This window comes from Gossypium raimondii, chromosome 12, assembly GCF_025698545.1.
Source record: "Gossypium raimondii isolate GPD5lz chromosome 12, ASM2569854v1, whole genome shotgun sequence".
NCBI lineage: Eukaryota > Viridiplantae > Streptophyta > Magnoliopsida > Malvales > Malvaceae > Gossypium > Gossypium raimondii.
In genome coordinates, this window is record NC_068576.1 from 56,724,988 (window position 1) to 56,748,111 (window position 23,124).

At 30.8% G+C, this 23,124-nt stretch overlaps 2 protein-coding genes across 3 annotated transcripts; both read right to left on the minus strand.

The window, feature by feature from the left end:
- Positions 1-2,627: 2,627 nt before the first annotated feature.
- LOC105762295 (transcription factor DICHOTOMA) lies at positions 2,628-4,507 on the minus strand. The gene is made up of 2 exons (XM_012580166.2): positions 3,044-4,507; positions 2,628-2,937 (listed from the first exon to the last, which is right to left on the minus strand). Exons 1-2 carry the CDS (start codon positions 4,064-4,066, stop codon positions 2,875-2,877), a joined length of 1,086 nt encoding a protein of 361 aa, XP_012435620.1. The 5' UTR covers positions 4,067-4,507; the 3' UTR covers positions 2,628-2,874.
- Positions 4,508-18,808: 14,301 nt separating this feature from the next.
- Positions 18,809-21,565, minus strand: LOC105765625 (leucoanthocyanidin reductase-like). 2 transcript variants are annotated; one of them, NM_001309358.1, is given in 5 exon segments: positions 18,809-19,289; positions 19,389-19,592; positions 20,295-20,532; positions 20,947-21,087; positions 21,275-21,526. In NM_001309358.1, coding segments are annotated over 5 exon segments (1,080 nt in total). In that variant the 5' UTR covers positions 21,491-21,526; the 3' UTR covers positions 18,809-19,008.
- Between the last annotated feature and the right edge of the window lie 1,559 nt (positions 21,566-23,124).

A 23,124-nucleotide genomic window follows, 5' to 3' on the forward strand; every position in this document is an offset into this window, starting at 1 on the left:
AATTAATTCCATTCCTAAGTGAAATAAAAGTAATAAATTTTAATTAAGATATTATTTAAATTTTATATAAAAATATATTAATTTTACTTTATTAGACAAAATAATATTTAATAAATAAAATTACATTTATAAATTTTATTAAAATACAATTCAAATTTCATTAATTAATATTATTATAATTTAAATCATTTACAAAGATTTTAATCCTGCCACGTGGAGGTAGACCAATTCAATTCAACGTTTATATTATTATTATTATTTGAATTTAATTGATTTAAATTGATTTGATGCATAAAAAATCATATACACTACGATAAAATTGACTCAATTTCCAAAATGATTTTTTAAAAATAAAAAATGGGTGGACTATTTTGGTAAGTGTAAAGCTTTTGTTATTAGCTTTTAATTTCCCATCGAATAGTCAAGTGATTGCTTTTGTCATTTAAATGAAAAATTCTTCTTGTTATGATGTATGCATTTTCCAAATCATTTATTTCTCTTCGGCATTTATTACCAGTTATGACATTTCTGGTATGTGTCAGTAGACAGGTTTTATTAATTAATAATAATTATTGTTAATAAAATCAGGTTGGGGTCTAAAATCTACTTGTATTTAATAATTTTCCTTATTTTATTGAATTTAATAAATAAAGAAATTAATTTATCAAATTAATAATTTTTCTATTAATTATTCAATTCAATATTTATAATTTCTCATAATATAAATATAAAAATATCTCTATTTTCCAGAATTACGCATGTTTCATAGGTTTTGTTTAGGTAATAATTACACATTGTTGTAATTGTAAAGAATTTTACTTCTCTAGACGTATTTGACTAACAAAGTATAATTATATTGTAATTCTCTATATCATATTTAATAATATAAATTGTAATTTTAAAGTTATATATTTTAAATTCTAAAAATAATATTAATTATACAAAAAAACCATCAATAATACTTGAAAAACAAATTCTCTAAACAAGTAACAATATTTAAAATCAATCATTGTATATATTTATTATGTAAGTCCAAGAAAACATTAACAATACGATTACTAATAAAATTTTATCTAATTACGCTGGCATTCTATATTTGTTGGTCTATTCCGTCTATAATATTTAATATATACTCATTATCATCATCGATTGGTTATAATTAATTAATAATAAATATTATGTAATTTAGTTAAATATTTAGTAGGTCAAATTATCTCTCGTGTAAACAAGATTAATGAAATAACATATAATTACATTTAAAAATAAAATATATGTCAAATAATAAAAATAATATTATTGTATAAAAATAAATTTTAAAACTTAAATAGTGTATGTGTATATTTGAAAAGTGCAATTGATTTTAAATATAATTACTCACGCAATTACTTAAATCCTCTTCCTTCCTTAAGAATTAAAAATTGTTATCGTAACACTTCAACTACGTTCAATTTAATAGTACTCACTAATTACGATAATTATCCAAATATATCGCATATATGTAATTATAATCAACTACACCAAAATTCTATTTTAGGTTACTTTTCAAAATATTTGAAAGCTTTTATTTTGTTCTCATTTTTATGATCATTCCGAATAGCTTAAATTTATCCTACACAATAAAGCAAAGAAAATCATAAAATCAATTATTTTCCCATGTAGCATTGTATGTATTTTAAGTGTTCATGCTTTCATCTATAAATAAAACTAAGCTCTCAATAGTTTTCTCTAATTTTTGAGTTTATAGTCTAAATTTTATGTTATATATTATGTATATATACATATAAAATAAAAAAGAAAAAAATGAATAAGTAAGAGGAAAGAGTCAAACTAATGGGAGTCGAGATCCAAATTCAAGCTTAACTAAATAAAGCAGTATTTAACACTTATAAGTGTCGAGGTCCTAAGTCAGACTTATTAGCTAATATTCTTTTTCCTTGTCTCTTCTCTGATCTTGAGGGAATTCAATGATTAAAAACTTATGCTAAATTCAAACACTTATGATGTTGATGTACTCTTACATAGATTGAAAAATAATTAAAAATTTTCCACTAACAAAGTAAAAACAACTTACAAAGTTTATCATATGCTGCAGAAAATCAACCTAATTTAGCTTCAAATTGTAGGAGAAATTATCATAAAGAGTGAGTTTCATAGTACTTCCATGGTAATGAACCATCTAAGCATGCACAAAAAGGATGCCCACTAAAGTTTCTATTATTTCATAGCTTAGATTTCAATAGAATTAATCTCTACAAGTATTAAATTCACAAAGTCATGCAATTGTATATGCTTAAGTTTAGGAACATTGAGCTGTACTGTTTGAAGTCATGATGTCCACTATATTATAATATTCCATCATACATGAAGATATCCCTATATATAATTTCTACTTCATATTATGAGATGAATGATGGATATGTTGTTTAGGCTTTGAAAAAACATGGCCTGAAAGTGGAAGAAAATTGCTTGTAAGGCCATAGTGGATCCCATAACCCACCCTATGTATGCAACCATTTCCTATAAAAGCTTACTTCACCACCAACATAAGGCAAAACCAATGAACAAACACTAAAGAGACAGAGCAAGTTTTAGATCAATTGGTTTGAAAACAACAACAACAATAACATACAAAAGATGTTGATCTTCATTGCTGAAATTAAGGTTTTACAATGAATCTAATTAAGATACTATATTTTACTTACTTTGAACATAAACAAGGGAATTGCATAACATCATCCTAAAATGATAAATCACCACACAACAATCATTAAAAGAGTCCACAATAAAAATCCCAAATAAATATTTTTTTAAAAAACCTTGCTCATACCATAGTACATACCATATAGAAAGTCAGCAATAACAAAGTGCATGCCTCTAAATTTTATTGTTGTAGCCTTCCCATGGTTTGCCAAAGGGCAGAAAGCCAGTGATCTGATGCTGTCAAATTATATCATTTGTTATAATTAGGTTTGGTTCTAGAATTAGCAGCTGACAAACATAAGATCAAAGAAACTATGTTATAAAGGGACTAATTAGTACTTACCTCTTGGTTAATTCCAGAGTTTTGTAGACAATTGAACATGGAATCGGGGTTCCATTTGTTAATAATTGCTAAAGATTCATCAATCATATCACCACCAGCAACCTGTTGCAAAGAAGGGTTGATCTTCTTGTTGTGGTGGTGCTGTTGGATACTAGATTCTTCACCTGTCTGAAAAGACCACCATGAACTGAGTTTGGTCTCATCAGTACTACAACATAGCTTTTGATTCCACATGTTCTTTGCTTTGGTTCTTGCCTTTGCCCTTGCTCTTGCCTTTTCCCTTAAATCCCTTGCAAGAGGGTGGAACTGGAAAGTGGTTTTTTTAACCGTTTTCTCTGTAGGTTTCCCTTTAGAGATGGTACCTTCTAAAGCAGACACCACTTCACCCTCGGAAGTTGAAGATGGACTCTTTGCAACAGCCGCCGCTTCCGCCGCCGCCGCTGCTGCAACGCTGTTGATATTATTATGGGAAACACGGGTTCTGGCTAGCTTCATGATTTCGTGCCTCGCCTGTATGAGCAGCCATTCCACGGTCCTACTAGCTTTGTCGTAGCCTAACATGTCTTGCAAACCAAAGAACTCACGAGCTACATCGAGGGACAACCTCATCCTCCGGTCTCTTGGTCCATTCGCCGTGTTGATCTTGCTGTGTCGGTCTCTCTTAGAAGACGACCGCTTTTGCTGCTTTACTTCAGTGTCGGCATTATGATTGTTGCTCTTCTTCTTGGTGCAGTCCACGGCTGAAGTTGCAGGCACGTTAACAATGGTGCCCGAAACCGAATCAGCCATTAATGGCTGGTGGTTTTGTTCGTGATGAAACAATAGATCATGATGTTGGTGAAGGAAAACATCATGGTCTTGGTCTTGAAACACTTGTTCAAGCTCACATTGACTATAATACGGAGAGGGGAAATTGAAGAAACCAAAAGAAGGATCTTCCTGTTTAGAATCCATTACGAAATGAAAGAACGAATGGTCATTAATTGGTTCTTCACTGCTGCCATTGCTGTTTGAAGGATACATTTGAAAAGGCCAAAAAAAAAAAAAAAAAGAAGCTTTGAAATCGCACCGCTAGAAACAACCCTATTAGAAACTAGATTTGAGAATACGACACATGCACCATTAAGGATAGTCTAATTATGGTTTTATTTTCTGCAAATGAAGACTCAGTGTTTTGTGAGAGAAATAAAAGTACTCAATATCTTCAATCCCCATGCTTGTTTTGATTTCTTCTTTTGTTCTTTTTTCACTCAGTTTATAGAGATAGTTAACTAAGCATGTGGATGAAAAATCTGAGTGTCCATTTTTGGGTGATTGAAACTAGAAAGAGAGAGAGAGAGAGAGAGAGAGAGAGAAGGGGTTTGTATTTACCCTTCACAAGCAAAGTTTAACTACAGCATGAGAAAGACAGCAGAGATGATGTACTCTCTATGGCTATAGTAGCAGAGTTGTCTCTGTTGCAATAGATAGAGAGAGAGAGAGAGAGAGAGAGAGAGAATATGAGGGAATTGAATTACAATTCTGAGGAGGCTCAAGCACCTCAAAGATGGGAATTTCTTGCTGACAAAATACCCCCTCAATCCCCATCACTTTCTTAATTTTTTTCGTTAAATTTAGAGTACAAATGAGTAGTTGGATAGATTGAATCGGGAATTGCTTCGAGTATTAGTCCATAAAATTGTATCGAAATGATTAAAAAATATCGAAATGATTAAACAATGAATCGGTATAGACAATTATTATTATCATCATCATTAAATTTAGAGTTTGAATCAGTAATGATATATTAAACTAATCTGTTAGATTGATTGAATCGAAAATTATCTTCAGTACCGATTCGAAGAATAATATCTAATCAGTTCAACAATGAATAAGTACGAACCGACAATAAAACTTGTTGAACAAGAAATCAAACCAAAATATTTTATTTTTTAATATAACCTGAATAAACTACACATTTACATAAATTGGGACTCAAAGCCGAGATCCCAAAGTTCCTAGAGCCTCAAGCCTCATTAATCCATGGCCTTATTGATTACTATTTTTCTAATTGGCATTGTTATTATTAATATTTTGAAAATTGGATCGATGGTCGAACTAGTTAGACCACTATTTCGATTGCTAATTCAACAATAATTAAAAGTATTTTTAAAAAATTAAGTTAGATCAACCACCATTTTTTTGTCTTGATTTTCAATTTTTTCCCATTTCACAAACGATTTAATCTATATATAATTTTATGCCATTAGTCGAATTGATCGAACCATCATTTTTTTATTCAATTAATTCAACCGGCCAATCCAATTCAATTCTGCCATCATTAGTTGTGATAGTGGTTCCTTAAAAGATTGTGAATTTACCAATAAATGGCTAGAATAAGTGGGAGTGGACTTTTTCCCAACAGGGATGAAGACAAATGGGTAGAGTGTGACCTTGCCCCCTCCCAAATGGTAGATTTTCCATTGAGTCCCTTAATTTTTTATGAAATTACTTGTTAGTATAATAGTAAAATTACACTTTGACCCCAAATAATTTATGATTCATCTCTATTCTCTATAAAGCGATTTTGTAACAGCCCAATTTTGCCCGGCCCAACCCAAACTAAACAAAAAAAAGTCCATTCTTAAAAGTCCAATTACAAAATGGCCCAAAAACAAAGCCCAACAGCCCACAACCTAAACTTTTTTCAGAAACCCTAGTTGCCCTGGCCCCCTGCCGTGCCGCTCCCTGACATGTCAGCAAACGCAGGGCCCGAAACCTTCCCCCTTCACCAAAACGATAGCAGCAACCTCGTTGACTTCCACCGCCCCTACAAGAAACACAAGAAAGGAAAAGAAGCAGAAACAAGCAATCGAAAAAACATATATTGTAGTATTATTTCGGTTATAAAAACCGATCTTTGTAACACGAAAAAGAATGGAAGAGATCGAAATCAAAAAAACGAAATCAAAATACAAAAAATCAGAAGAATCGAAATAAAAATACTACAAAGTTCAAAAAGGTAACATTTTTATTATTTATTATTGTTAATTTATTTTGGTTTTTTCTCTTTTTGAAACAAAAAATAGAAAAAAAGGAGAAACTTTACCTATTTTGCGCCTCGTCAGAGAAAGTAGAAATCGAAAGCTTTCTCTCCTTTTTTGGGATTTTGGCCAAGTTTTCAGCGATTCTGACTCCAGATCGGAGATCTGCGCGAAAAAAAGATTCCAGGGAATTTTTTTGGCGATTTTTGACCACCGTAGGCGGCGGTCTCCGTCGCCGGTGACCGATGACCGGCGACAACGGAGAAGATTCGCCTGCTCGTGGCCTGAGTTGAAGCCACTTCAGAGAAAAAAAAAAAGGAGAATAAAGTTTTTCTTTTAAATAACAGGCTAAAATGATTTTTTTTAATTTTAACTTATATAGACATATTAAAACGGCATCGTTTTGGCCTGGCTTCAGAAACCCCCAAAAAATTTTGTTTTAAACTCAACCCAAAAATTGACCCGTTTTCCCCCTAGGATCCGCGTGTTTTTGAAGGAAAGGGATTTTTCTAGCTTTGGTCCTTCCGCTTTTTTTCATCCTTTTAATTTAGTCCTGCTCATTTTATTTGTTTTAATTTTCCCACCATAATTTAAATTCATGTGCAATTTAGTCCCCTGACCCACTGTGAACCCCTTGAGGAGTGACACATGTCAATATGATGGGGATAATTTCCATTTCACCCTTTAAAGTTTTCTATCTTATTTTAATTTAATCTTTTAAGTTCCATTTCTTTATAATTTAGGCTTTTAGTTTTGTTATATTTTTAATTTAGTCCTTTATTCCCCTTTTCCTTTATTTTTTTGGCAATTTGTGCTTTAAGTTTTGTTTGAATTTTAATTTAATCCTACATTCATTTAATTAAGTCCGTTTTTTCATTTTTTTACCGTCGATTTTTCGATTATTTTATTTTGATCCTTACTTTTAATTATTGATATTAATAACATTATTAAGTAATTATTGTTGTTAATTAATATTAATTTTGTTAAAATTCGCTCAAAGAACCAATATTTTGTGAACGTAATTCTATTATTATCATGCATTTTTATATTATTTCATTATTAGTATTATTAGATAATATTATTAATTGAATAATTTTTATTTTTTTATTTGTACTCATTATATTATTGTCATATTATTTATGTTATTTTACCATAATTTTCTCCATTATCGTACATTGTAAACAATTGCTACATACATCCGTTTTTCGGCATAAGCGCATAAAAGAATAAAGACTAATGCGATATTCTTTATTTTGAGGATTCGAGAAATTGTGCCCCTAACTTACGGGGTACGATTTTCTCCTCGAACCAAAATAATCGAACGTCCCTTCTCTTTTTTGGAAGAAATAATAATAAAATATATAAGATTTGGGCAATAATTAAAAAATGAGCATTCTTATTTTCGGGAATTTGAGACATCGTGTCCTAACTTACGGGGCATGATTTTCTTCCCGATTAACTCGAAATACGAAGGCATTTTTTTCAAATTCACAAGTCTCGATGTTAAGACATCAAGTAATCAACTAGGTACCAATTTTGAGCATTATGAGGGTACTAATCCTTTCTCATGCGTAACCGACTCCCGAACCCATTTCCCGGGTTTGTAGACCAAAAATCGTCATTTTAGTAAATTTAATCTTTATTAAAATAATCGAATTTCAAGGTAACCCGATCACACCTAAATAAAAAAAGATTGGTGACGACTCCATTTTAATTTAAAAATAATAATAATAATAAGTAGATTTCAAAATGGTTTCGACAATTTTGTTTGGTTTCATTTATTCCGCAAGTACTTGAACTAAATTCAAATTCTCTTATTTTATCAAAATACCACTTCGATCCAAATAAATTTAAATTTAAATTGTAAAACAATTTTAAGACACTTGTAATTATACAGAAAAGAATGGCATAATTAGGGTTACCTAATACTCCTGCATTTAATCAGAAATGGTGTTAAAGAAAAAAAAAGGGCATTCGCATTTCTTTCAAACATTTGAAGTGGGATAATGTGTGAATAAAACAGTGAGGTCGTGGGATGTGAGCAGATGGGGAACTCTTAGTGTTGTGCCACCTTCACGTGGTAACAGGTACGTGATTTTGACAGTGAACTCATTTTTATGTTTCTTTCACTTTCTCCTCTTTTTAATTTCTTCTTCAAAATATCAACCTAGTGAAAAGTAGAACTTCAAATCCCCCCCCCCCCCCCACACTGTTTAGTAACTTCTGTTTTTTTCGCCTAGGTTATTGGGCTTCATCTTCACTTCTGCCAAGATTCATGATAAAATAAATATGCGAGTAGAAAAAATTATTCAAAAAATTGTAAATATTTGAGGGGTCAAACCATAAATTTTATTATCTTATTAGCTATAATCTTATAAAATTTAAAATATCAAGAAGTAATTTGTCGAGCGAAGAAGAATTAAAATTTGTTCCTATTTTTAGTGTTGTCTTTATTTAAAATTATTAATGAATGGTGCGTTACATTATTTGGAAGAGAAATTAAATTTAAGTATTGAAAATAATAATAAAAAATGCCTAAATTTATATACTTTCAATTGGACCAAGGCTCAATAGACCTTTATCACCTAAGACCGCTAGGCATGCCTTTTTCATAAGAGTGACTCTTATAGATAAATGATAGCTCCAAAGTTTGACCATACAACAAGTGGAAGTATAAAAGACACGAGTTCATAATACCTTTTTTCTTTTTTTCTTCTTTTCCTAAGGGTAAGTTTAGAATATTTAAAATTAAGGAATACCAGTGAAATCTAGGGTGAAGCTAAAAAAAAATATTAGGGTCGAAATTAAATTATAATTTTATGATAAAATTGTAATTTTAAAGGATCAAATTAAAATTTTATCATTTTAGGGGTCAAAGTATAATCTCATCTTCACTAATTTAAAATTTTAAAAATTTAATGAGCTCATGCCAACCCTTTTAGATTCGCTCGGTGATATATATAAATGATGTTTTAGTTGATGGTATATAGTGTTTTAGGTTTGAGTTTGTTTACGTTTAGATTTTTTTTTATAGATTTGATATAAAAATGTAATAATATAAAAAATATTATTATAATATTTATTATTTTATAAAAGGAACGTGTTTTTTTAACACTTTTTAATCAAGTAATTGTTTGATTAACTCATGACATCAACTCAATCAAACATTTGAATCTAGATTAGAGATGGATATGGAATGAGGCGGGGTGGATGAGCTCAACAGTTGGCATCTCACCACCCACGTCACTCCACTATGGATGTGCAATTTTGAGAATCATTATCACCCCCTTAGATGTAGAGGATGTTAGATGCATTCATCCTCGCCACTCTTCAATTTAACTTTTGCTAGTTATTTATAATATTTTCAATATTATTTAAAACATGTTGTAACACCCCTATACTCGATCTGATCGTCGAGTCAAAGCATCAGGATGTCACATTCGTTGCCAAAGCAACTACTGAAAATTTCAGATTAATTTATCATATTATTTAATTAATGTAGATCATTAACTCATTTTAGTAATAATTGAATTTACGATAAAACTAATAATGAGTTAAAGGAGCTCATTAAAATATCCACAATTGATCAAAGGCCAAACTGTAAAGTTCATAAAAATTTTTGAATTGTCGTCGCGACGTTGGGTTTTCACGTCGTGACATGGCAAAACTTGTCATCTTGACGTCATCTCCATTTTCTTACAAGTTCTGTGCTTTATTTTTATTTATTTATTTTTATATATCATTACCTGAATATATATTCAGATATCATAACCGCCACTTTATTTTATATATCATCCACTTACATCTATTTCTAATATCAAGTCCTCATAAAAACATGATATTCAATCAAATATAACAAAGTATATAAAATTAACACAAATATTAAAGTTTTACAAATAAAACCATTGGAGGACTTGCACTTTCAAAAGTAGTTTACCCACTTTACGATATTTCATATTTATTTCTAAATTATGCCAATCAATTTAATTCTTCATAAAATTTTAACAAAGAATTCAATATCACATCAATTAACAATTATTCACTTGTTATTTTATCAATTCGTTTGAACATACTCACATGTTTTAATCATTCCATCACTTACAACCATTTCAAACATTTCAAATTCATCTACTATATATATTCATATTTTTTCCTCCTCCTCCTCTCCATTCCACATCCTTATGTGTATATTTGTTAGAATCTTTAACTTTTAGTATATAACATGCTTATATGTACCATTATCTATAATTCCACTATTTACTTATGTGTTCATATCAAAGTTGTCCACTTGAGTCATAGTCACTAAATTATTTATATCTTGAGCTATAGAATTGAAATAAAGATCCGCTTGATATTTTTGAAACTAGACTCAAATATATTTTTCCCATAAAAATTTCAAAATTTATGACTTAGCCAAAAGTATAGTAAATTCTTCAAATTTGTCCCTGTTTTGCTGTTTGACAGCTTCAACCTTTCTTTACTAAAATTAATTATCTCTTAGTACGAGGTTTGGATGATATTTATGTTTGTTTCTCTTGAAAATAGACTCATTAAGAATTTAAAAATATAAATTTAAAACCCTAATCATTTTTTTTACAATTTTTTATGATTTTCCAAAGTCAGAATAGGGGAACCTGAATCCACTCCGACCTTATTTCACGAAAATTAATATATCTAAAACTATAAAATTCCGTTTCTTTCACCGTTTCTTCCATATGAAACTAGACTCAATAAGCTTTAATTACATATTAATTCAATCTCTAACTAAATTTTCTATAATTTTTGGTGAATTTTCAAAGTTAAGTCACAGCTGCTGTCCAAACTGTTTTAATGAAAAAAATATTTTTTTTCCATGGTTCTTTGCACTATCTTTCATTCATTCACACGTAATTGTCATACTTTTGATTACTATACAATTTAGACACTTATGTTTATGTGTAGATTACACATTCATTCCTTAATCTTAGTACTTTTCACCATACAAATCACATTTTTAAGTCTCTATTCTTCATCAAATACTTTCTATTTCTAGTATTTAGATTAAATACATGTTTTATACATCTCACTCAAAACATCTTTAACTCAATCTACTGAAATACAAATAGGGTTAGTATAAAACTTACGTCCTTTGTCAAGAATTTCTTCATTTCTTCTTCATTTCCATGCATTTCTCATCTTCACCACTTTCCTTCCTTTTTCTTCTCATTTTCTCCACTTTCATCTACTATTTTCTTGCTTCTAAATTGATGAGCATATTCTCTAGAATCTCTACTTCATCTTCTCTCTTTAATATCTAAGGAAATTTTTAAAAATTTTGGGTAAAAAAGTAGGTTTCCATGGCAAAATACTAAATTGTAAAGGAAAAAAACTTATTTTCTCACACTTTCACTCACGTTGGAAGGATGATCTATTTCTTTCATCATTCCTCTCATTTTATACTACCATTTTTTAAATAAAATAATAATAAATATCTAAGTAAAATATTAATAAAATAATATTGAACTAATTAATTAATTAAAAATCACCAAAATATCATCAACATCATCATTACATTTTAGAACTCTCCTTTTGCTAATTGACCATTTTGCCCTTCATGATATTTCAAATTTCATTATTGAATCATCACTTAATTTGATAAAATTGTAATTTAGTCCTCACAATTCTTCACCTATTCAATTTGGTTTCGCATGCCAATTCCATATATTAGTAAATTAGATTATTTTCACTTTTGGTCCTTCAAATTTCTCATTTTTACACTTTGATCCCCTAAATTTTGAATATTTACACTGGAGCCAAAAATTTTCCACATATTTATGATTTAGCCTTTACTTTAAATCAATATACTAAAACCTACTTCTTAATTATTATTATTATTATTATTATTATTATTATTATTATTATTATTATTATTATTATTATTATACCCCTCAATATTCTCTTTTATCCACTTTATATCACTTTCTCATTTTACCAAAAAATCAATCATACATTATTTAATTTATTACTACTTTTATTATACATCAATTGTAGGGATGTTACATTTATGCTTGTGCCATAGAATTTTTGCATATTTACAATTTAGTCTCTTCCTTAATACATCATGTCATGTTTCTTGATTTAACTCTCTTTTGATATATTGTAACTTTTATTTTCTTTGATCTTATACATTATTTCGCTAAAATTTTATCTCATATTATTTACGACCAAGAAAGTTTTGAGGATGTTATACATATAGACTTTTTCTATAATATATTTTTGCCCTTTTAATAATTATATATAAATGTAAAATGATAATTTCAAATAGTAGGATGGGTAGAGTAATCAATTATCATAACCACTCCATACCCATTGTTCTAAAAAAAAAAAATCCTCCTCACCTCATTCCGCTTACTCCCGTCTGCTTTTCAAATAAAAAATCCGCTCCAAATAGAACATATTAATTTGAAATCTATCAAACATTTTGGATTTTACTACCCCTAATCTCAATAAATATACTTGACATATTCTTTAATAATATTATTCTACATCTTAAATTTTTTATTGATTTCTTTAATTCTTTAATAATATTTTAAATTTTTATTGATTTAAAATATGCCATAGATTTATGTACTCTTCATAAATTTGAAATTTAGTTTATGTAATTTTATTTTTAAGAATTTAGTCCCTTTACTTTTCGATTTCAAAATTCAAGTCTAATTATTAACACTATTAATTTTTTTATGTTAAATTTGTTAATATGTCATGTTGAAATAAAAAAATACTCATTTGATAGCGATGTAATTAAAAACATGATATTGTAATAAACTTAAATTTAATAAAATAGTTTTAATATTATTAATAATTGGATTTATATTTTAAAATTAAAAATAAAAAAATTAAATTTCTAAAAATAAAAATATAGGAATTCAAATACTTTCCCACCATTGGTAATGCCTTTTACATATTCGATGAAATGGCTTTGCTTACACCGAACATAAACCTTAACTCTAATAAAACTATTAACAATACCACTTCATTATAAAATGGCTAACGATAAGCTCGAAGTACCCTTTGCAAATGAAGGGCGGTCAATTATTTCTCCCCAAAGGACAAACAAACTACTGCGAGGCCAATCATGAAAGTGCAATGATCCTTTGACGAGAGCATCTTTGAACATAGAGATCTGAAATTTATCCACATTAAAAATTAAATTTAATAATTTCTCTCAATTTTATCCATGCAAAGATGCACTTTGAAATTGTGCCACATCATTACCTGTATTTTTTTATAAAAAATATTATTATAATGAATTTAACATGAAAATTTTAACGATGTTAATAATTAAATCTGAGTTTTAAAATTTAAAACAAAAATTAACTAAATTTCTTAAAATAGAAATAAAAATGTTAACTTTTAAATTTACAAAAAAGCACAGAAAATTGAAATAATTTCAACCTAATTTTAAGCATATAATATATATGTCACCTACAAAAACTTTCCTCCAAACCCTAGCCATTGGAAAATTTTCAATGTTTTATGCACTCTATTGACAACATGTTACTTTCAAAGAGAGCGAATTTAAGAGGCGGGAAGAGACTTGTTAACCCTTTGCAAATAGAAAAATTATTATTTAAGTTTTGGATAAGATGATTAAACTAAAAAGTATTTTATAGTAAAATTGTACATTAAAATATATATATATATATTTAATCTATTAAAAATAATGAATTAATAAATTAATACATTATAAATTATGTTTTTTAGTCTCTCCAAAGTTTATTTTTCAAGTCCAACCCTCTAAAAAGGTTTCAAAGTGTATACCTGTCGGTGTTTCCACCTACATTATCTCAGTACTTACTTTCTTTGTCAAGCTCACCATTGTCTCAGTCAAGCTGGCACATTTTGGGGGACCACATTATATATGGAAGAGATGAATCTAGCCAAACTCTATGTTGAATGAGGTTAGTTTCCCCGGTCAATTAATTTAATGAGGCTTTAATTTCTACTATATTTAAAGTAGTTTGTGCTATAACAATATATTCAGGGTTGAAGCTAAGAATTTTGTATTGAGAGTTGAGATATAATTAAAATAAATTAGGGTGTCAAAGTTAAAAATTTAGTATTAACATAATTTAAATTGAATTATTAATTTTTAGGAGGGACTGAAAATGAAATTATCAATTTGATTAAGTAATTAAAACGGGCTAAGTTAAAATATTATATCTATCTACTCTTAACTACACTATTGTGTCACGGGCCAAAGTGCAAAGCCCGTGACCATGGCACAAGATGCGCCCCATGGAGGTCTATCGATTAGATGGGGAACATTTAGCCCACGAGAACTGACCCGATTCAAAGAATTGTTGGAGAAGCCTGTCAGATTGAAGCCTGGTTTGCCTGAAAATGAAGATATGACAACTTAGGCTATTTTTAATAAGTAGCGAAATCATATCTTGTAGATTTGATTTGATATGATGTAATCTTGTAAATCCCTAAAATCAAGGGATAGGCTAATCTCGTCCGTCAATGTAATTTGATATTGACCGTCGGTTTTGAGGTAGCTCAGCTATAAATAGAGAGCCTCCCCCTCATTTGTATCTCATCCATTGTAGGTTGAATTCTTAAGAGTAATAGAATTTTTTGAGCATTTACTCAAACAATTTGTGTGCATTCTTTTTTTGGCTTTATATTGTTCTTTATAGTTTCTTTTGGCATAAATCGCTTCCGCTCTTCAACTTGGTGCCTTGGAGGAGTTCTTAAGGAATCCTTACTTGTGTAAATGTTGACTTAGGCGAGTTTGGAACGAATGGATCGCCTAAGGCCACACGGATCGTGAGACGAAAGATCTAGCCCTATGACACTTGAACATATTATCCATCTTATTGCTATTAACAATTAGAAACGTAACTTTTAAAAAGTAAATAAACATGACGAATTGTAATTTTTCAATAATTAAAAAAAATCATGTTTAGAATATCAAATAAAAAATTATAAATTAGTAGTATAAAAGGCAACTTAGCATGTAAATGCAAATACATAATGTATATAAGTTATTGGATATCATAAATGTTATCTCATTATTAATCATTATTAAAATATGTATTATTTATCTAGTTACATATCACTTAAAGCTTTTTACTGACATGAGAGATTCAAACAGGGGATTGATTAAGGCGAGAGAAAATAAAGAACATAATGTTACACGATGTTGAAATTTACATAAAAGTAAATTATTAAAACATGTCGATTGAGTTTTAGCTTGATTGATATTAAAATTATTGTCAGTATAGGAGGATGTGAATTTGAATGCGCTAAAGCGTATTATCCTCCTATTTAAGGTTTGAGGAGGAGCTATGGGTAGTTCTAAGCACTATTAAAAAAAAGTAGATATGATGGAAATCTATAATGAGATTAATGTTAAAAATAAATTATTAAAATATAAAATTTTACAAAAATTATGGAAATATTAATTGTTTTATAAATTTAATAGTTATTACAAACTACACAAAATGTGATAAATAGAAAAAAAAAATCATAAAAACCCTAAAAGCATACTCATCTAGGTATCAAGGAGAGGGTAAATTCGAAAAAAATTCAATATTAATTGCTTATCTCTATTTAGCCCGTACTCGTAATTTAGTGAATTTTCTGCTTTAACACTACTCCACTCTTTAAACCTGCATGTTATTTGCACTAAATGCTTTAGGTCTAAATAGAAGTGTACATTTTATTCAGAAAATTCAACTCAATTAATTTAAATTTAAATTTTCTTCAATTCAATTAGAATTTATATAATTTAAATTTGAAATCATTCAAATCTAAAATGAATTAACTTATAGTCAACCTCAAATTTGATATCAACCCTAAATGATTTTTAATTTTAAAACCTAGATTAATTCAACAACCTAACCTCAAACCAACTCAATGGGTCCAATTGACTAGTATAATAAAGGATTAATATAATATTTTGCCATTGAAATTGGCAATTAGGTCCATTTTGGTGCCTACATCTTTTTTGGGTCTACTTTGATACTTGAACTTGACAAATAGCTAGGTCCATTTTCATCCCTGAGATTATGTCTTATCATCAAATCTAGACGGAATACAAGTTTAGAGACTAATATGGACTTAGTTGCAAAGTTCAGGTATGAAAGTATCCAAAAAAAATGGATTTAATTGTCAAGTTCATGTATTATATAATAAATTGTATTTATAAAAGGATAAACTACACCCAATATCACCAAATTATTAGTGTGTTACGTTTTGATCACTTAGCTTCAAAAAGTTACAAAATGGTCTTTGAATTATTTTAAAGTTTTCATTTAATTCATTAGACTATTAAAATTGCTATTGTTTGGCATTCCCTGTTCGCATTACCTGCACCAATCAAAAGCGCTCACTCCTCATCTCTTCTACAGTTTAGTTTTTTTTTTTATTGAAACAACTTTGAACGCCACGAATCTGTGAATCAAAATCCAAATAGCTTTCTTCTCTGATCTTAGACAGTAATTGCCAAATCGACTTAGATATAAAGTATGGTATTCTACTCATTGATGGGTACTGATCCACCATATTAATCATCGAATCGTAAACTTGAGCTCGCTAAAACTAACTTTTTTAAAGAAAAAACCTAACAACCTGGTGACTTAAAATAAAGACTTTTGAATAGTTCAGTTACCATTTTGTAACTTTTTTGAAGTTTTGTGACCAAAATACAAACTCACCAATAATTTAATGACTTTGGGTGTAGTTTATCCTAAAAAAATGTTAATTAGGGGTAAAATAGTTACAATCCAACTATTTGGGTCCATTCTATGTGGGCCTTAACCAGCTTAGAAGCCCAAAAATTATTATTTCCTTTTTTTTCGGCCAGACCCAACAAATATCAGATAGTAAGAAAGCAAAAACAAAACAAAACACGAAGTAAAATAGGATGTGCTAAGAGAGAGGGGTTATTGGCGCTCTTTCGAAATATCCTAACATAACACTTTTTCCCTCTATTTCAGCTAAAGAGACTCTGATTTGGTTTAAAACACCAAGAAGAATAATTCGTTTGCTTTCGCGTATATAATAATATAATTTAATGAAGCCATTTGTTTTAGGAATTTGAAGAAGAAAAAGATGAGTTGGAGCCGATTTGTTGAAGTCGGCGCAGGCTTTTGGTAGCGAACCTTTCCTTTGTTCTCTTTCACGCTTTTGATCCTTCTTGAGCTGGATCATGCCGGTTCTTAATCTTTGTGGTCAGTTCAATTCTCTCCCCTTTTTTTTTTCTCTCTCAGGTCATAATAATTTGATTGATTTTACCTGTTTTGGTTTCAAATTTGATTTTGATTGAATTCGCTTCCGGAATATGTTTTTTTTTTTGGTTTTTCTTCTTTTTTTAATGAACGGTTTGTCCTTAGAAAGACGGTCTTAGATGTTTATTTGTTTAGAATTTTTAGTTTAGTGTGGTTTAAATATTGATGTCATTATGCAATTAGAGGCAGTAGACGGATATTTTTATGTTATTAGAGAAAACATTGATGTCATACCTTTTGACATAAAACAGAGGTGCAATGGAATGTTCATGTTTGCCGAAGAAAACTTAAACTCACAGTGCAGGTTTGAATATTGGATAATTGGATACATGTCTGACACGGATATGATTAGATTTAGAGGATCATTGGAAGTTATATCCCCATACTTATTTGTTAGGAATGAGTGTCATGCACAAGTAACTAGACAAAAAATGAAGATTCTGAACAATATATGCCGGAAATTTTTAATCGTCAAATTCTGCAGTATAAGCCAACTGAAGTTTTATAGACTTCAATCCTTTATCTCTCATGCATTTATAACCTTAGTAGATGTAGTTTCCCTAATAGGAATGATCTTCTGACATAGAAGCAAGATTTTGCTTGCTTGTTAAATGGTTGAAAATGAACAAAACACTAAAAAGATTGTGCTGTCATGAGGTTACCACAAGCTTTTATCACTAAGAAGCTATAGATTACTTTGTCTTTATCCTGGTCAAGCTTGATGCTTTGCCAAACTAGGAAAGAAATGGTAGGCTTCCCATCAGTATCACCCATGGATTTGGATTAATTTTAGGATAGTCTTGTTATTGATTGGTGGTTAATGATCTAAATTACTTTAGACTGATACTTTTAGGATGGTCCTACGTCTTACGTATACCCATCCACCTCAAACTGAAGGCTTGGATTATAGAAGTGTTCGTGAGTTAACTTTTGAATTAATTTTAAGACGAAAGTTTATAGTTATACATGAACAACTATATAAGTTGTAAAAAAGAATATCTTAAAATTTTAGCTTTCTTTTAATATCTATAAATCTTGGTTAATGTGATTTTAATTTTTATTTAAAATATTGGAACATTCTTGTTTTGGCTGCTTATATTTGAGAAATAAAAATGAAGGTTTAGTATTTACCCTAGGCCACAGAGCAGGTCCTGAAGTTGGTCTTGGAAGAGCACGAACCAATCTATGATCCTAAACTTTTAGGACCCATTTTGCATGGGTGATCTATGGTTTTAGTTTCCAAAATGCCACTCAGTTATTCTCATCTAAACCTGTAAATTGAGTGGGGCTGGATTGGTTTTGATTCAGATTAATTTAAATTGGGTTAATTCAATTTTTTTTTTTAAATTTTTGAGTCATTTGGATTTGGATTGTTTTGGATCAGCTTGGATTCGGGTTATTGACTTTTTGTAGTCATATCGGGTTGAGTTAATTTCGGACTCAAGTTGGTTGGGCAGATTTTTTTTATTTAAATTGATACGTCTATTAATCTTATTAACTGCAGTAAAATGATTCTAAATTCCCGAGATACATGATGTAACTACTAATATATCTCACCCTTAGATAATAGATAGTTTGTCCACTAGTAACCAATAGTCTCTTTACCGTTCAACAATAAGAAGCCATTGGATTATTGTTTAGAATATCAAATAGGGTGAGATGTTTCTCATGTGCATATCGCGGTGATAGCCAATGCTTCTGGTTTAGCAGTGGGCACAAAAATGTCAGTGTTGCTTGCAGTCACCGGCTTGCTCACTGCTTTTTCATTATCTGATATCTTCTTGGCAAAATCGTCGAAGCACTCCGCAATGGTCCGAAAAGAAGTGTTCGGATAGAGAGAGCAGACTTCAACATCAGTAGTTTTGTCCAAGCTGAAGTTTATTTGACAGCCATTTATGAAAATGTCATGAGTTATCGCAGCAACCACACTCTGCGGGATCCGCATCTCTGCAGAGATAACAAAACTAATGCTTTAATGGGGATTTAGTTCTTCAGAGAACGGTTACTTGTACTGAAACTCTGAAGAAAAGTGAGATTAAAACGAACCTTGAGCCCGCTGGAGCAGATCTTGTTCTGTGATATTTACCCTAGGCAGCACGCGGCCGATCTTTGTCTCCCATAGTGAAGCCATTTCGTTCATGTTTAATAGGTTACTTGGAGGTTGAAAATGGACGGTTTTGTTTAGTGTTCGATCATCATCAATGGACATCACAGTGAACTTTCCAATATCGGAACCCGCCACAAAGTATGCTGTGAGTTCACCACAAAATTGAATTAAATTCCTATTCAGGTAATGAACAAGCTATATGAAGGGTACTGCAATGTCTTTGACTGATTTACACATTATTAGAAGGGTAGACAATTTCTTAAAATTCTACCAACTTTTTTTTATGTTGTAATGTAGGATGAAAAGAAGCAATGGGTTAGGAGATAGAAAAGTGTTGGCAGATGGTCACGTGATCCTTTGCTACCTAACACCCCCCAACATATCAGTCACGTGTCTCTCTTTGTAACATTTGACACTTTGGGTCCTACTGAAACTGCCGAGAGGAAAATCTCCTAGCCTTGAAAATGTCTATTACCACTTTATTTTCTTCAATAACAAAAGACAAAACGTTAAATAAGTCAAATTTTGCTTGCTTGACTAAACACAACCTATGACTAGGTTCAACCATTCCAAACTTTTCCCATGTTCTCAACTGTATACTCTTTGGTACGATAGATAAAGTATTATTTGAAAGTACATAATATACCAGAGACAAGCTTCAAAACCATGACACCCATGTGGGAACTGGGGAGTGATTTAATTCCGAGACATTGATTTTCTTTGAAAAAACTAAAGTAGAATTAGGTAAAGCCTTTATTATATAGTATTTTCAAACAAAAGCAACAACGTTGATGATGGAGAAAATAATAAATTTCAAAGAAAGGAAAGATGTAGAGCTGGGGTACCTTTGACAGTGCCATCACCATAGATTTGGAACCTATCAAGGGGTGGTAGAACATCTGCTGGATGAGTGTTGTCATGGTAGGGCCAAGCAGCAATGGAGTTGCAGCATATGTAACTGTACGGGATCCCGCACTCCTCTATCTGCCTCCTAATCTTGCTCTTTTGCTCATACATGGTCAGCCCCGGTTCCACCGGTTCCGCCCTATCTATGTCATGACCAAATTCCGACGGTACAAACCTCTGCAAATATATATTTCATCCATTAACCTAATAGTGCCTTTTGAATTATGAACTTTATGCAAGTTTTGGAGTCCTTGATATTGCATTGCATGCAGGCCTGGCCTTGGGTAGTTTGGGAGTGCGGCCGCCCAGGGCCTAGGGCTGAAGAGGCTAAAAAATAAAATTTTTAACTTTTAATATGAAATAAAAAATTCAGCCATTTAAATTTTTTGATAGACACTTAATTACAGGCAGGAAAAGAAAAAAGAAAAGTGCCCCAATTTTTTATTTTATTGTATTATATTTTATAATTTTTTAAAAGGAATCTCAATTTATTATTTCGACTAAGCCCCAAAAATGTCAAGAACGGGCCTAATTACATGCTATCTACATGACATAACACACACAAGCATATATGTTGGAGCATAAATATACCTTCACAGTGTTTACATTCTTAATAGCCTCTATTAGACTGAACTGGTCCAAGATGCTCTCCCCTCCTACAGCAGATATTACAACCTCTATCTTATATTCTCTCAGAACTTTCTCCATGAATTCTTGGTCGGTGATAGAACCCTGTTATAACATTTTCAGTTCTTGCGTAAACTTGTATATAATACATGTATGTATATGCATAGGTATTGCTGTATAGAACATGAATTTACCTATACAAATATATATATTCATGCACAAAAAGAAAAATGCTTGAAAATTCAAGGATATATAAATACGAAGAGATGCCGAGAAGAAAATAGTAAAATACATATATAACGATGGCTCCTTTGTCTTGAAGAAACTTAATGGTGGAAGCTTTCGAGGGAGAGTTTGAACTAGAGCGGACTAAGATATACGTTGGCCGGCCTGAGTCTAGACAGGCCTCGGTAATGAACCGACCTATGAACCCACTTGAACCGATAACTAGAGTCTGACCGGTCTCTGACTCATTTGGATATGAACCATTCATGTGTGTTGATTTCATAATTGCTTGCTTTTGTTTTCAACTTTAGAAATTTTGGGGCACAAAAGGAAAGGAAGGAAAGAGGGTGAGTAAAAAGAAATATCCAGTTGTGTTTAAATAGAGGTGAGCGGTTTAAAGGGTGGGTAGAAAATCGCAATGGCGCATTGATAGCTCGAATTAGGGAGGTAACTTTTACCATTCTCAATTATATGTTTAACCCATGCTTGCTTGCTTTGTTGTGTTTTTATTTTAGTAAAATTATGCTATTAGTCCCTATACTTTTTGAAAGTTGTGGATTTAGTCCTTTTACTTTAATTTGATCATTTTTAGTTCCTGTAATTTTTTAGTTTTGTAATTTTAGTCTTGACCCAAACAATAGCATTTAAATATGTTTGGTTAAATTCAATTACTAGTTTTGCACTATGGGTACAATTATAGATTTAGTTCATATTCTCCAATTGGATCATTCTAAGTCCTAATACTTCTCAAAATTTGATTTCAGTCTTCACAAAAATGGCAGTCATGAATCCATTAATTGGATTTTTAGAGAGCTATATGTGAAAATAACAAGTTGAAGTGACATTTTAAAATTTAGTAAGTATCGTTTGGTGAGAATTGAAATTTTAAATTTTAAAAAGGATAGGGACTAATAACAAAATTTAACCTTTTTGCTTTTTTGTTTCGGTTTCCATACCATAGCCTTCACCTTGTTTATGATCAAGGTTGTTGACATCGGTCTTAGGGTGGGTTTGGATGGGCGATTGGGTGCAGTGCGGTGCGTTTAGCTTACTTTTTGTCTCACGCTACAGTATCGCTACAGTATTTAATCTCACCACCACTGTTGTTTTTACACTAACCGCAGGTAAACGCACCACCCACCCAAACTCACCCTTAGTCTTCCTTTGAGCACTCTCAAGGACCGTTCTTCATTGTAATATGCTTGCTTGTATGGCCACATTTTTTATGGGAATTAAATCTTGACACATATGTTTCTATAAAAAAATTGCATTTCAAGAACTTTTGATTTTTCTTGTTAACAATTATCTCGGAACTTAGGCCAACAACAACTGATTAGTTATTGTGTACTTAAGTATTGTACTATATTAATTTCCAGTGGTTGTAGGTATAGTTTGTAGAACCAACAATCATTAAATCTCACAACACCAAAACAGGCTTTTAGCGGCATTTTTAGTGGCGTTTGAACAAAAAACGCCACTAAAAATCGAGCATTAGCGGTGCTTTTAGTACAGCGCCGCTAAAAATGATCATTCGCGACGTTTTTCAGAAAAACGCCGCAAAAAACCTAAGCCCAACGGCATCGTTTTCTGACCTTTCGAGCTTTTTTAAAAAAGCACCGCTAATGCTCAGAGCTTTAGCTGTGTTTTTGATAAAGCGCGGCTAAAGATCTGGCTTTTAGCGGCGGTTCTAAAAAAGTACCGCTAAAGATCGGGCTTTTAGCGGCGTTTTTGAAAAAGCGTCGCTAATGCTAAGAGCTGCAGCGGCATTTTTGAAAATGCGCCGCCAATGCTCTGGCTTTTAGCGGCGTTTTTAAAAAAGCGCCGCTAAAACATTTTATCTGTTTATTTACTATTCAATTTGTTTATTTATATTAATTAAAATTCAATTTATTTTTTATTGAATATTTGTTAAAAATG